At 39.1% G+C, this 14,410-nt stretch overlaps 1 protein-coding gene across 1 annotated transcript; it reads right to left on the bottom strand.

Annotated features, from left to right (window-relative positions):
- Positions 1–1,035: 1,035 nt before the first annotated feature.
- On the bottom strand, positions 1,036–13,243 carry si:dkey-256h2.1 (uncharacterized protein LOC337520 homolog). Its single transcript, XM_041989064.1, has 12 exons — positions 12,606–13,243; positions 11,431–11,567; positions 11,124–11,299; positions 9,466–9,626; positions 9,068–9,208; positions 8,189–8,310; positions 7,880–8,048; positions 6,874–7,019; positions 6,603–6,727; positions 6,392–6,518; positions 4,892–5,025; positions 1,036–1,327 (listed from the first exon to the last, which is right to left on the bottom strand). Exons 1-12 carry the CDS (start codon positions 13,061–13,063, stop codon positions 1,202–1,204), a joined length of 2,022 nt encoding a protein of 673 aa, XP_041844998.1. The 5' UTR covers positions 13,064–13,243; the 3' UTR covers positions 1,036–1,201.
- Positions 13,244–14,410: the final 1,167 nt, after the last annotated feature.

Genomic DNA, 14,410 nt, shown 5'->3' with positions numbered 1-14,410 from the left:
GTAACAGGATATTTTTTATTGTAGCCTGGAATAATATACATCATTCAAACCTCAAGAATCTTTGGTGTATAACGTGTAGGTACTTGGAAGGTAAACAGAGTAAAATACATATTTATTTGTTAAATCCCGCCCGTGGGATGTCTAGTTCCAACGGGTTAAATAACAAGCACAGTTGTGAGTGGATTGTGTCCGTCAGTGGCAAAAATTCTTCCAGACAAACATGTTTTCATCTGCGAGTGGATGCCATGGCCTCGTACAGCTATGGCTGCTCTGCAGGTAACTACTTCAACATTGTGTACATGTGTACCGTCTTCTTCTATGGTTCTTTTTAAAGTATTACTTCTCCCAAATGGTGCTGTAGCTTTTATCAAAAAAAGCCAGGACTCCTGCTTTAAAGCTCAGAGGGTTCTCACTTCACACACAAGTTGTGTGTCTATTTACACACTAGTGAAAAAGGTGGCACAAATATGGCTGCTGCCATGTGTGCAGACCCACAGCAAATATATATATATATATATACTGTATAAGGCTCATTATAAGATACACTGCACCTTTAATACTCAGCTGCTGTCGTGTGATTGGCTGATTATTAGTTATTTGTGTTTTATTTGAATAGGTGAACCTGATAAAGTGGCCAGTGAGTTTATAGCGCTTTTAAAATCAAAATGGCAGCAAGATGCAGAATGTTCTGATGATAAACTTTGAGGATTCATCTCCTATCTTAAGCACATAATTGAGATTAGTCACTAAAAGACGCCTCCTTCAGCCCGAAGTTTCAAATTAGACATGATTACATGTAATTATGGAAGAGAGGCTGCTCTCAGAACAATGCATCTTCAGCTTGAGACACAAAAAAAAATCTTATGAAGTAGCTATCAAGCTGTAAAGCCTCTTTTTGTTGAGTTCTAATATACTGAGAAAAATACAAAAAGCTTGTGGTCAACGACATTTTACATCAGAGTTGTCGTCAGTGCTGGTTTATCACTCACAAGTCATTCATTTAACTAATGTAAAAAGCAAATTCAAAAACTAAAATCAGTGGGAAAATATAGATTTATTTAGCAACAGTTTCCACGTTTGATTTTCAGTTTTCAGTTCATTCATTCATCTTGATCAGAGCAACGTTCATTCATTCATCTTGATCAGAGCAACGTTCATTCATCTTGCTCAGCATTTGAAAAAGCAGTTTTACAAAGTGGCATCACTTGTAGAAGATAAGAAAAGACGACATGATGATGTACCCCGGCTGCTGAGCCGGATTAGGATCCCGCCCGTCGAACAAGCCGAAGTAGACGACAGCGTTGGATTCAGAGGCGCTCATGTTCAGCTGAAATGATAAAGCCCATCAAATGTCACGAGTTAATGTCACTCGTGATTCTGTGGTTTCTTCTACATCTGCAACATTACTATAAAAACTCTGAATGAATGAATGAATACCATCATGTAAGCCAGAAAGTGTCTTTGCTTTTTATGCTAAGATCACATCATATATCAGAAGCCTCTGATACAAGTCCGGATTACAACCCAGTGAAGCACCGGTGTCTGGCTCTGGTCCTTGAGGGCCACAGTTCTGCAGGTTTTCTAAGTTGTGCAGAACTTCTAAGGGTGTTGGATCCATTTAAAAGGACCATTTACCAACTCTGATCCACTCTTCTTTTCAGTGTTAATTCAGGTTATTGCAGGTTTCCAGCATTTGTTTCTGCACAGCTCTCTGAAGGTCCCAGCACAGTATTTCAATCAGACTGAGGTCTGGAGTTTGACTGGATCACTGCTTGATCAAAGCTTGAATTTTCCTACAAACATCACAACTTCTGCATTAAAGAGGCGCTCACAGCGAGGATTTTCAGTTATATCAAGCGCATTTGATTAGCAGCACTGACTGCTTTAAGTCCTATGGAAGAATTAAGGCTGATTATTATTTATTTTTTAACACACTGCCTTATAATTTATTTATAAATTTATTAAAGTTTTTACTTTGTGGTTTATTTGTTTGTTGTTTTTTTTTCTCCACAATGTGCAGAAACAGCACAAAAGCATGAAGACTGATTACTCCACATTCCCAGAAAGCTCAGCTCTTAAAACAAAACAAAAAACAAACAAAAAAACAAAAACAGCTGTTGTCATCTATGTAAGCAAAATAAAGATTTCAGGCATATGTCAAGGTTTTCAATCACTGGATGTTTACAGCACTGAAAATGATATTAAAACATTAAAATACAGTAACCTGTCGCTACACACACAATAATATACCACCACACACTTCTAGTAGGTCACCACTGAAAGGAATAACTTTAGTTTTTATTAAGAAACAAGTAAAATACTCAAGAAACACTGGACCAGTCTTTTATCCATGTCATCTTGCTGAGCTGTTTCACTGAGTGAGAAAAAGTTCTAAAAATCTCAGAAATGAACATGATGAGCAACATGCAGTCAAATACTTGACCGTTAAATCCCAAAGGAAATACAATTCGATCTAATCTAATCCCATTATGCTGCACACAACTTCTGGGAGCATGAGAGCGCTTGCGTGATTATATGATGACGCTTTGGGGTCAACAACTCACTTCAGTGTAATTAAGCACTTCTTAAATTTAATGGTTTAAATAGTTTTAATGGTTTTCTGACAGTAGAGCTTTACAGCAGACCTGGATTGCAAAGTCAGGCTCTTGGGAGAAGAATTTAAAAGATGTGAATTCAGATTTTATTAAATGCAACATGAAAGTCTTGAAAGTTATAAAAAAATCTTGAATAAGAGCAAAAACAGTGTTCCAGTCATTCTGAGATGGAGCCGTCAAGACAGAATAATCAGAACGAGACAGACATAAACACTGTGGCTCATACGTCAGCGTGGGATCCTATCCTCTTTTTAATCAGCCTTTTTTATTTTCTTGTGAGAGATGAGCTTTGAATTGTCATTAAAACTGCTTATTTAACACTGAGTAGAAAGCTAATCCTTTTATATGTATTACCGTATTTTCCGGACTATAAGTCACACTTTTTTGTTTATAATTTGGCTGGTCCTGCAACTTATAGTCAGTTGCGACTTATCTATATAATTTAACGTGTTTTAAAATATTAATTCATACCGACTGACATGAACCAAGGAGTAAACATTACAGTCTACAGCCGCGAGAAGGCGCTCTAGGCTTCTGATAGGCTCGGTGTTTGCTGCTCCTGCAATACTGAAAAAATTAACACATCAACTTAAAGAAAAATGAGAAAACACAAACAAAACGCCCCTAAAAAGAAGTTCTTATTTTGCAGATTTCAAACTGCAGGTAATAAAATATGCAGCTGAAAACGGTAATCGAGCACCAGTTGATGAAGAATTCATGGATTCAGTGATGTGGAATGAGATCGGGAGCTTGGTGAACTTGCTTACTGGTGAGTTGCTCGTTGGAGTTGCTGGCTTGTTATGTTAACTTAGCCAATTCAGCCTCCCAGGTATGTTCTTTATGCTTTTATGAAGAAGTGTTCAGGGTTTCCGTTACATAAATGATCGTCACACACCATCACAGCAAAATAAAAGCCTGCAGATTTATGATTTTTTTTTTCGGATGTTACAATTATATTGTATAAATGGATCCATATGAACATAAACTCTCTATTTGCAAACATTTACAGACCATAACAAGAGTGTGAAATTGTACTTGGGAAATGTGACATTGCTCTGCAAATAACATAATTTTGAAAAACAACTTACTGTCTGGTTCTACGTTGGTTTGCTAGAGAGTGACGGCAAAGAGTAAAGCTTGTCACACACTCCCAAGAGAAGCAAGAACTTTGTTGTTGTTCTCGAGGCCTTTAAAAAAAAGTTTGTTTTATCCGGTCAATTCATACTCCACGAGAAGCTTCGTCTGCAACAGGCAGGAATAACTGCGGGGAGGATGTCTGTGTCTTTATGTGCAATGAACAACAACTTAGAAAAGATTTGTTTTACTTTCTCAGCACCTCAATCAGCTGTTTATTAAGTGTAATACGGAGACTAGTTCTCCGTCACAGTTTAAAAACATCCTGGAGGAAACCCTGGTGTTACATTAACAAACCAGACACATTTAGCCTGTTGTTACATGTGCTATTGTGCAGTTGAATAACTTGCCTTTCCAGATTGAATGTTTGTTCTTGGTCTTGCATTTTGTGAAAAAAATTTCTAAATAAATGCGACTTATAGTCTAATGCAACTTAAAAAAGTAGTTTTTTTTTTCTTCCTTTTTGTTTCTTCATAACACATTTTATGACCGATGCGACTTCTACTCCAGGGCGACTTATAGCCTGAAAATACGGTAAATAATCTCGATCTTTGACAACAAACCTAAAGAATTGATAGAACAAACATAATCAAGCTGTCTGATTTGCACACTGATCAGATTTCAAATTTAATATTCAGACAAACTTTGCTCTTTTTTTTGGTTTTAAAGCTTTTCAAAGGGGCTAAATGTTTGACTGCGTTCATCACAAACACTTATGGATACTGTTTTGTTCCTAACAGGTTGTGTTCAGCGGTTTTAGTTTGATGGCAGGGAGCTAAACTGTAAACAGATAAAACATGTTCAGTGGAGCTGATGGAAACCTATATTCATAAACTTACCACAAAAAGTCAGTCAAGTTTTTTTGGTAAATTTTTTCCCCTTTAAAAATACCAGATGGTGTTGTAGTATACGTCGCTGGAAAGCCTGATTAGTCTCCTTTACAATGAGGCATAACTTTTAAGTTCCTAACTATCCTCTATTATTATTATTATATCTTAAAGGGGAGAAATAATCATCCAAAAATAAAATTTTCTTACTTTTTGTGCTAACTTCACAAAAATGTAGCTCTCAGTAACAACCATCATAGTTCGAATTGTCACATTTTAATGAATGAAACGGTATTTTGTGGTTGAGGGACAAACCTGGGTGGTGAGGTCAGTCCTCCAGGGGTTGACCTGCAGTCCATCACACCAGCCTCCGCGCCCATACAGCCACGTGCCGTGTTCGTTTGGTACCGCACCGTCTTTCACCCGCTTCGTACAGCCCAGGGCTGTTCCTGTTTGGTCCCAAAGTGACAATTAAAACGTGACAATCAGCCCCAGTAACATCATTTTAAAAACAGATCAGAGCCAAGCCCTATACTTCAGGCTTTGGCTCATCAGCAGCCAGTGTACAGACAGAAATTCAACTTTTTTACTTTCAGTAAACAAGGCTGGATTTTTGCTGGTTGAGTGGTTTTGTCTGACAAAAAAAAAAAGAAAAAGAAAAGTAAAACCCCTTTTTGATTAAAATAAAAAGACAGAAAATATCTGATTTGAAATTGCTCGCAAATCGGTGAGACATCTGTTCTTTTATTCTAACTAAGATAAACTATTTCATTATTGAAGAGATAATTTGCTTTAATAATTCAAAAACAGTATTTAAGCTAAGCAACATGCACACAAGTTGGATGAAATCTCTCCACTGATACTTCGATGGTATCAGAACCAGTTATTGATCAGGATGAAGTCACATTTCATTCTGTCTGTTTTAGAATAACAACCACAAAAAACTAAACAAACTTGATGTAGATGAGTTTTTCCCAAACCGGGGCGCCCACCCCCACGGTGACCCCAAGATAATTTCAGTAGGTCGCCAGCTCATTGTAAAACAACATATAGCCTACATTTATCAAATAAAACTGGGATTTTTAGTGGGGCTGTCGATATTAACAAATACAGTATCCTGTGAAATTAACATGTAAACCTTTGGCACATTTCACGCTGGATGCCCTTCCCGACGCAACCCTCTGCATTTATCCGGGCTTGGGACCGACCCTCAGAGATCATCTCCTTGGTGCCGCAGATGCTGGGGATTGAACCCCGGAGCACATACATGCAAAGCATGCGCTCTGCCACCGAGCCACATCCCCACAAAGTTATTACTCACGGCACAATAAAAACCCAAATTTGGCATCATCTTGGCGAGAGAAGCTGATTGTTGGCATGTTGGCGCTTTGTCACAGACATGAACGGAATCCACCAAAAATCTCTTTATCTTCGTTATTTAAGATGTTTGACAGTTTTCAAGCCTTAAATTTACACCATCTGGTGTCCAGAAACAAAGTTATTACTGGTGCCATTTGAAAAATGTCAATTTAGCCCTATCTCAGCAAAGCTGATTTTGGGCATATGAGTGCTTTATCACAACTGTTAACATAGTCCACCAAAACGCACTTTATCCACTTTTGAGGATGATCACAGGATTACCCAGTTTGATACATATCACACAGTTAACTAACACAAACACCAACGCATGTCATCTTAGGAGATGTGGTTCAAAAAGTTTGGGAACCACTGATGTAGATGGTAATTCATTCATTTTTAAACCCAAAAAACAACAGAGACCATCTCACTGCCTGTGAGTAGTTTTTTGTTTCTCACCTGCAGAGTCAAATATGAGAGTGTTGTTATGAACTGCGTTGACCAGGAAGTGGTGGGAGGTGACACAAAACTCGCCGCAGCCGTTCTCGTCGCTGCCATGTCCTGTGATGACGGCGTACAGCTCCACCTGAAACCAGACATGCAGTCAGACGCTATGCATACAGCAAAGATAAGGCTGTAGATAACTGTTTATTATAACAGCATCCGGTACCTTCTTGGTTGATGATGGGATGAGAAATTTCATTGGCTGGTATCTCTTGTTGTAGTCCTTGTCGAAGTTTCCTCCGCTGTACAGAGATGTCACCCTAAAAGGACGGAGCTTTTCCACACCACCACCTGTCGCACACACACAGGACACACAGAAATGTAATTAAACACAACAAAAGAGCTGAAATGATTCACAGAAAATCTGCAACACTTTTCACAATTAAATAATTTCAGTCTGTCCTTATCTTGGTCTGCAGCCTCATCACAGCGTTCACCTGTCTGATTGCGAAGACTGAATCTCAGGTTGAGGGAGACGATCCACGGCATCGCCCACGGCACCGTCTTCATAGTGAAGGTGCATTTATTGCCATCCAGCAGGGGGATCAGAGGGGACACGTCTGTCAGCCAGCGCCCAATTCCTCTGCCAAACACACACATTATACACACAGCTATTAAACAGAGCTGGCTGACTGGACCCTACCCTCCTCCATAAATGGGTCACACATGACTCATACTGGAATCAGTGCGTTTTAATGCGACTCTTCATTTTGCCTCATGATAATAATTTAACATGTTGGTCCACACAAGAATTTCTGTGCTGTGTTAAATTATCTTCTTAAGATTTTTGTGGTCCACAAAATTTATTTTCCTTACAGTCACAGCTGATAAGAATCAAAAGGCTCGCATTTAAATTTCACAGGAAATAAATGTGACCCGCCTACTAACAAACTACAAATTCCTAAAATGTATAAAAGCCAATTTAAAAAATTTAAAAGATGTGATAGCGATATGTTTTTTTTAAGAAATCACTGGAATGTGAAATTATAACTTTTCATTATGAAGAAATTACAAGAAAATGACCTCAGCGACTCATTTTTGACCCACTTGTGCATCTAAGGGTTAAGAAATACTTTAGTTCTTTTAATAAGAAACAGACCAAATACTGAATACAAAACAGAATATTAATAAGAATATTTAGCACAGTTTTAGGTTTATACCAAGATGCAAAATAACTTCTTAAATGTAAGATAAAGTCCTCAGTGATGAGTTTAAAGTTCCCATTATACTGAATTAAGTTAGTAAAATCTGAAATATTTATAGACGTCCTTTAAAAAAATTATATGTTCACACAGATTTGAGGTGTAGCAGATATTTTTCAGATTAGAAAGTTTCATACAGTTTTTAAATTCTCACGTCTGGGGGGAAAAAGTAATCCATAAAGTAAGTTGATTATGATAAAGAAAGGTAACTCAACATCAGAGTTAAACATCCGGTTTTTACCTGCGGAACGCCGTGATCCATCGGCCCAGCTCCGTGTTGCAGTACGGACTCCGCTGATCGCAGCACACAAACAGCTGCACCGTGTGATCCCACTGAGCGCAGGACGAGTCTCTCCGACCAGGACAAGACAGCGATGCATCCAACTCCAGAGTGTCAGAGTCCCACAAATCTGCACAATTAAAATGCTGATCACACTGTGTGTTCAAGCTGCTTTACAGCCCTCTGTACTAAAATATTAAAACCAGACTTCCAACAATATTATCATCTGAATCACCAAACAGTCACGGATAAGAACAGAGTATCTGTTACCGAAAGGCAGTTCAACCGTGGCCACAGCTCCTTTCTCCCCCTGCATTTGGACTTTGTCAAACACAGGAACAACTTTTGCAGGACTTTGGAGTTTGGTCTGCAGATTGGTGGAGAATTCAAACCTGGAGACAAAATCAATCCTAAAAAAAACAACCTGAGCGCTGGCATCTCTGGATGGGCAGATATTAAACCCGTCAACATATTAAAACCAAAGGTCAACTATTTTAAGTTTGGAGGATCTGAGAAATAATACTGAAAATATCTACTCGCCTTTATACAAGATTTAATACTTCATCAGACTAATTATATAGCTGCATGTTCTGTTGGACTCATTACTTTCACAGCAGCCATCACGATTACTCGTGTAAACACACCAGTTAAAACCATCAGTAAGGCCAGAAACCAGAAGAGGAAATGTTTAATCATAGAAAAGGATAAAACCAGAATATGCTTCATAGATTTTTCAGCAAATGCTTTGGTGCTTTGAATTAAAAAAAAAGACTGTATCACTGTTTTGGGCCGTTTTCCTTATTATTTGAAGATCAGCTGAAGAACATTTAAGCCAAACTTCTTGTCTCATATGCGTGACTGGCAGCAGGATGTAACAAAGAAAACTGATGGAAAAGGAATCCGATGTCAAATTGGCTTGTACTGAAATATGAAATATGAGTTTTAACTTGTTTCAAAAGGTAAAAATCTGCTTCTCTAATGTCACTGACTCATGTTTCAAGTAGCTGTTATCTTGTCAGCCCCCATCTGACCCTGAAGAGGTACTTCACACAGGCAAAACCAAAAGTAAGTTAAAAGTGAGCTTGACTAACAAAGGTAACAAATAAAACCATAACAATATGATGCAGGCCTGGACTGTTGGTGTCTTACCACTGGGCCTGCCAGTTTATGAAGCTGAAGGAGGGGTAGAGGAACCAGCCCATCTCAGCCAGCGCCCCCTGCTGGTCAATACCGATGAAAAAGTTTGGGGACGGGGTCGTCTGGAAGGAAACATTCACCACCTGTCCAGAACTTCAGAACAAATCCCAGATTTGTATCATGTGATGCAAACTGGCAGGAAACAGATGTCAGACTTTACTTCAGGTACTGCAGGATTTTCAAGATAAACCAAAAAAAAGGGCCAAAGTGGAAATGTAGCAGTGACCCGGAAGCAGGTTAATGAGAGAGAAGGTTTCATTTAACCTTTTCAAAGAATAATTAATCTGTATACAAGAATGTTAAAACATCAACATCATGAGCTTTAAATCCTTCAGGTGAGCTGGACTTACTGGAGCGTCTGAGCAACAGAAACCTCCTGGTGCACCATGGCAGCCGGGATGCTGAGCGGAGTGAAGCATTCATCCTCAACGCAGTTCATGTCCTGGATGGGGTTACCAGGGAGGGCATAGACAAGGACGCCGGAGGCGTTGGATTTGGCCATGTTCTGAACCTGAAGCAAAAACATAATGGAATCATATATATATATATATATATATATATATATAGTGAGAGAGAGAGAGATTTTGAGCTTACATGTGCAGAAATAAATGGAATCATTCTATAAACAAGGCAGAAATGCCTGAGATAACAGAGAGCGCCGACCTCCGCCAAGCCACAGGGTCACTCACCTGAGAAAATCCACCTGAGAAAACCTCCAAGAGGCCCAACAGCCCACCCAGTCCTCCCATATTGTGAACCTTCTAGATCACCAGATCCAGAATATTAACATGATCCGGGTCAAACAATGTTGGATAATGATGTCATCTTGGCTTTTTTTATTTATTTTTTTTTTTAACCAATGATTCTGGACATTATCTGATGAGTTAGAAGGTGTAAGGGCAAATTTATCCCCATCTCCGAAAAATAAAGAATCCTTAAAAATATCCCTGGATCCAGACGGTGATCTGGATCACCCCCAAAAAGTAATCACTTGTTCCTTTATTCCATTTCTCACATTTCTTAAAAGTTTCATCAAAATACGTCCATTATGTTTTTAGTTATGTTGCTAACAGACAGACAAACTAATGCCAGAGAAAACAATTTAAAAAATGAAGAGAAGCAGGAAAATGAATGCAGAATAAACTTTGGCTAAGCTCCAACAAATGAATGCGGAAGACTCAGATGGGGAGAAATGATCAGCTTCTCCTACTACGATAGGACCAAGATGGCGAGGCAGTATTCAACAGCTGCGACTAGAAGATGGCCTGTTGTGATGTTTTATAACGTTTTGGACATGGCTGCGCTGAATGATGGGTCCTCTAGCGCAGAGGTCCCCAACCCTGGTCCTTAAGGCCCACTATCCTGCAGGTCTTAGATGTCTCCCTGCTACAATACACCCTATTCAAATTAAATGGCTCTCTGACTAGCTCTGCACAAGTCTGCTAATGAGCCACTAATTTGAATCAGGTGTGTTGCAGCAGGGAAACATCTAAGGACTGCAGGATAGTGGGCCTTGAGGACCAGGATTGGGGACCTCTGCTCTAGCGGAGTTGCCTCGATGCCAGAAGGACCCGGCATGTGTTCATTATTAAGAAAATAATGAACACACACACACAAAAAAATGGCCTCTGTAAGCACCACCTTCATCACTTTGTTGCTTCGTCGGCATGGTGTCAAAATGACCCCCTCTGGCGGTTTCTAGGGGGTATCAGAATGTTGGCGGCTGTAGTGTTGATAATCCGTCCATTGTTTTTTGATTGACTGTATGTTGCTGACAGACAGACAGACGCTGCTAAAACATAACTGCCTTTGCAGATAATAAAAACCATTCATATCTCTGCCTACAACTACACTGGAAACTACTGAATTTTTCCATGGATGGTATAACTGTTAGCAGGATTATCCATAAAAGTTGACCAAGCTCAAGTAAATCTCAGGACTCCAGGTCATTAACACACCTTCACAAAACTGGAAGCAACAGTCAGCACTGAAACTGAGAAAATCAGACCTTAGAGAAGAAGGAGCAGTTGTCCTCAGACACCCAGGCCACAGCACCCGACACGGAGGGCGATGGCTGACATCCGTCTCCAGCGTCAACCAAATAATAGGAGTTCGGCTTCCAGCGTGCCATGACCCAGTCGTACCTGGCATCTAGTCTCTTGATGATGATGGGCAGTTTCCACCCTGCCAAGAGAAACAATGAAGATTTTGTACTCTAGAGCTTAAAAATTCTGAACTGCCAACTTTCTTCAGACACATAAGAACTTTGTTTAAAAGGAAGAAAGAAAAAGACACAGAATCAGCCATCTTCTTACCATCAGAGGTGAAAACAGCCTGGGAGAGGCCACAGTTGTGACCTGCACACCCCCAGTTGTAAAGCACACTTGGGATCCAGTTACCCAGAGCAAAGACCGGCACCGGAGAGAAGTGCAGCCGGGTCAGAACCTCCTTTCTACAACAAGAAAATATGCACGAGAAACGTTAAAAGTTACGTGTTGATATTCAGCCATTTATCCAAAACTGCATTCAGTGTGGAAAGTTTTTGTTGAGAAACTGTATATATATATATATATATATATATATATATATATATGTAGATAAAAAAGTGTTAATTGATGAGATATTAAGAAAAAAGTCTTAGAATAAACTGCAACCATAAGCAAATTCCCTGTAAATGCAATATTTTTTTGAAAAAGCAGAAATGAGAAACATGTCTAAATTTAATGTCATTACTTAGAAAAAGTCAGGATGCTTTTCACAAGGGGCCACACTTTCTTTCTTCCTTTTATTTGCAAATTTGTTTGTGTTTGGCACAGTTAACTCATTTTAAGACTCTACTCCTTCGACATTTTGGACTATTTTGCAGCTTTTTCTTTGTAGGTTAAAGTTCTGCGAATTTAGACGTCTGGTTTAGAATTTGAAGACTCATGTTTCTGTTGTCCAATAAACTTGTTCTTATGAACTTTATTATGCGTTTTCTCTGCTCTAGTTATTTGAGCTGCCTCAAAACGTGTTCGTTTTCCACCTGATAACATCTTATCCTCACCATTATTAGAAATTCTAATTAAATTACACCTTCATTAAACTCAATGAAAATATCCTGATCCAGCCCAGTGGTGTAAAACTGATTTCTATTTAGTGCTGTTATATGCTACTTTAAATTTATATTTCTTTTAGTTTTAGAAAAGACTAGGAATTCGGTTTAAAAACATGACAAAGGCCTTTGGTTGGGTTATTTCAATGATTTGTGAGAACCAAGATTTTCTAATGTTTTTTTTTATTTTAATTAAACACCAGCTCTAAATAAAGTAGCTTTATTCACAATGTTCATGCAGCGATTTTGTATTTTATATTGAGATTTCTAAACTAAATTTAAGATTAACGCGTTTTCTGCCACCAACACTCCTGGTTTCTTTGAGGATCCATGAGCTGGAGTCTCGCCAGGTGTTTCCCATCCCAACCCTAACGCAGTGAGCCTTCCCCGGGTCACCTGAGGGGGGCGGCCCGCTGCAGCTGCTCCCGCATCCACAGAGCATCACTGAGCGCCGAGTCGTCCAGGGACAAGAAGAGGATGTGTGTTGTCTCCGGTAAACCCTCAAACAGGCTGGACAGGGAGGACTCCGAGCTCCACATGCACTCCAGAAACCCCGACTTGTTAGTGAAGGAGTGAATAACCAGAGACACGTTCAGGACGCCCGGCTCGTAGGAAAACTCCCCATCCAAAGTTGGGACTTTGAACGGATCGGCGCGGTCACCGGGTTCCGATCCTGCTCCGAGTTGCGGTCTGGAGTTTGTTTTGGATCTAAAGCTAATGTCACGGGCGCTCCAGATCAACTCCTCGTCGGCTGGACTCATCCCTCGCCTCGGACTCCCTGAGGCTGCCGTCACGTGAGGTGTCACAACAATCAGGATCCAAAACAGTGCAGACTTTGAAGGCAGCAAAGCCATGTTCCCGCTGTTAGCCAAGGACCGTGAACTCACCACGGATAGTAGCGTTTCAGCTTTGACCAAAGAAAAGTTTCTTATTTAAAAAAAACATCAAACTGTGTTTATTGTTCCGGACACGAGCCAACGCGACTTCTTCTTTATAGCTAAACTGAAAGTACAGACATTTGAGTTGGAGGCGGGCCGATCTGCTGTCTACGACAGCCCTGCGGGGACAAAAAGTTCATTAAAACAATCGCCAAGCGTACTTTTCAAGCTTGATCGCAATCAGGGAGTTAACTAATTAATCTAATTTATCCAAATTCTCGATCGACTACACTGGCAACTAATAAATAATTATGATGTTAAGAAAAACAAATGCTAAGAAAATCCATAGAGGGAGGCTGAAGTTTAAACTTTAGTTGTTTTGTTTTATTCATCAGAGACTGATATGAAATTCATATTATGTGACAGCTAAAGTTTGGGTTTGGGGTATTTATTATTATTATTATTATTATTATTATTAGCATCATCATTATTTTAAGACGCTCATTTAGATTGTTCATTGTTGGAAAAGTTCTGTGAAAAAATCTGTTCTGTTTTGCTTGGATGGTGTTTTCTCTTTAAGATTTTTACACTAATTTTAGAAACCCCATCTGTCTTACTAAGTTTGATTCAGATCACTGACATCATGTTCTCGGTCTGGAGTTTGCAATGTTTGGAAAAGAGAAAAAATGTAATGAATTGATATTCTTTAATTACTATCTTTTAAAACTGTTTTCAGAACTTTTATTATGGATATAGAAAGATTATACAAAAAAGGAATATTTAAGAAAAAACAATGTTAGATCAGACTGTGGGTGGTTTCCTTGTCGGTGGTTTCCTTGTCAGAGGTCTGTAATGTTAAATTATCACCTCCAGGACATTATAACATGATGCAAAGGCATGAACAGGTCAATATCACACGTAATGCCAATTTTCAAACAGATGTTCTATTGTACAGTCATTTAATCTTAGTTAAAATCTACTGGATACGAACAAGATTAAGCTTCATTTTTCACTGTTAATCTGAGATGGTTTTCCATGATGCAAATCATCTGGTTAAACGCAGTGTTGTCCAGATTATCTTACAACACTCCTACACAGATAGACCATGATAATTAACATTTACTCTTGATGTATTTTAAAATTCATGATCATTTACTTGGATAATTGATGTTAATGAATCATCAAGACGGCCACAGTAGCGTATCTATGTTGTTTATGGATTACATTTTTCTCTTTAATGCAGCTTAGATCTCAGCAACAGAGATTGGCTGTGTGGCATCATTTCTATGATAGATTGTCAAGATGAAAAAACATTATGCAGGT

This window comes from Melanotaenia boesemani, chromosome 6 (genome assembly GCF_017639745.1).
Source record: "Melanotaenia boesemani isolate fMelBoe1 chromosome 6, fMelBoe1.pri, whole genome shotgun sequence".
Lineage (NCBI taxonomy): Eukaryota > Metazoa > Chordata > Actinopteri > Atheriniformes > Melanotaeniidae > Melanotaenia > Melanotaenia boesemani.
Note: the sequence above shows the minus strand (reverse complement) of the source record. Positions and strands in the feature narration are given on the sequence as shown.

What these genes read in the sequence shown, in the direction of transcription:
- si:dkey-256h2.1 (XM_041989064.1), bottom strand. Translation starts at nt 13,063, where the DNA reads ATGGCTTTGCTGCCTTCAAAGTCTGCACTGTTTTGGATCCTGATTGTT. An exon ending in TGGATCACGGCGTTCCGCAG is followed by an intron (nt 7,020 to 7,879) that starts GTAAAAACCGGA and finishes TGTGTTTGGCAG; the next exon opens with AGGAATTGGGCGCTGGCTGA. An exon ending in CAGTCTTCGCAATCAGACAG is followed by an intron (nt 6,728 to 6,873) that starts GTGAACGCTGTG and finishes TGTGTGCGACAG; the next exon opens with GTGGTGGTGTGGAAAAGCTC.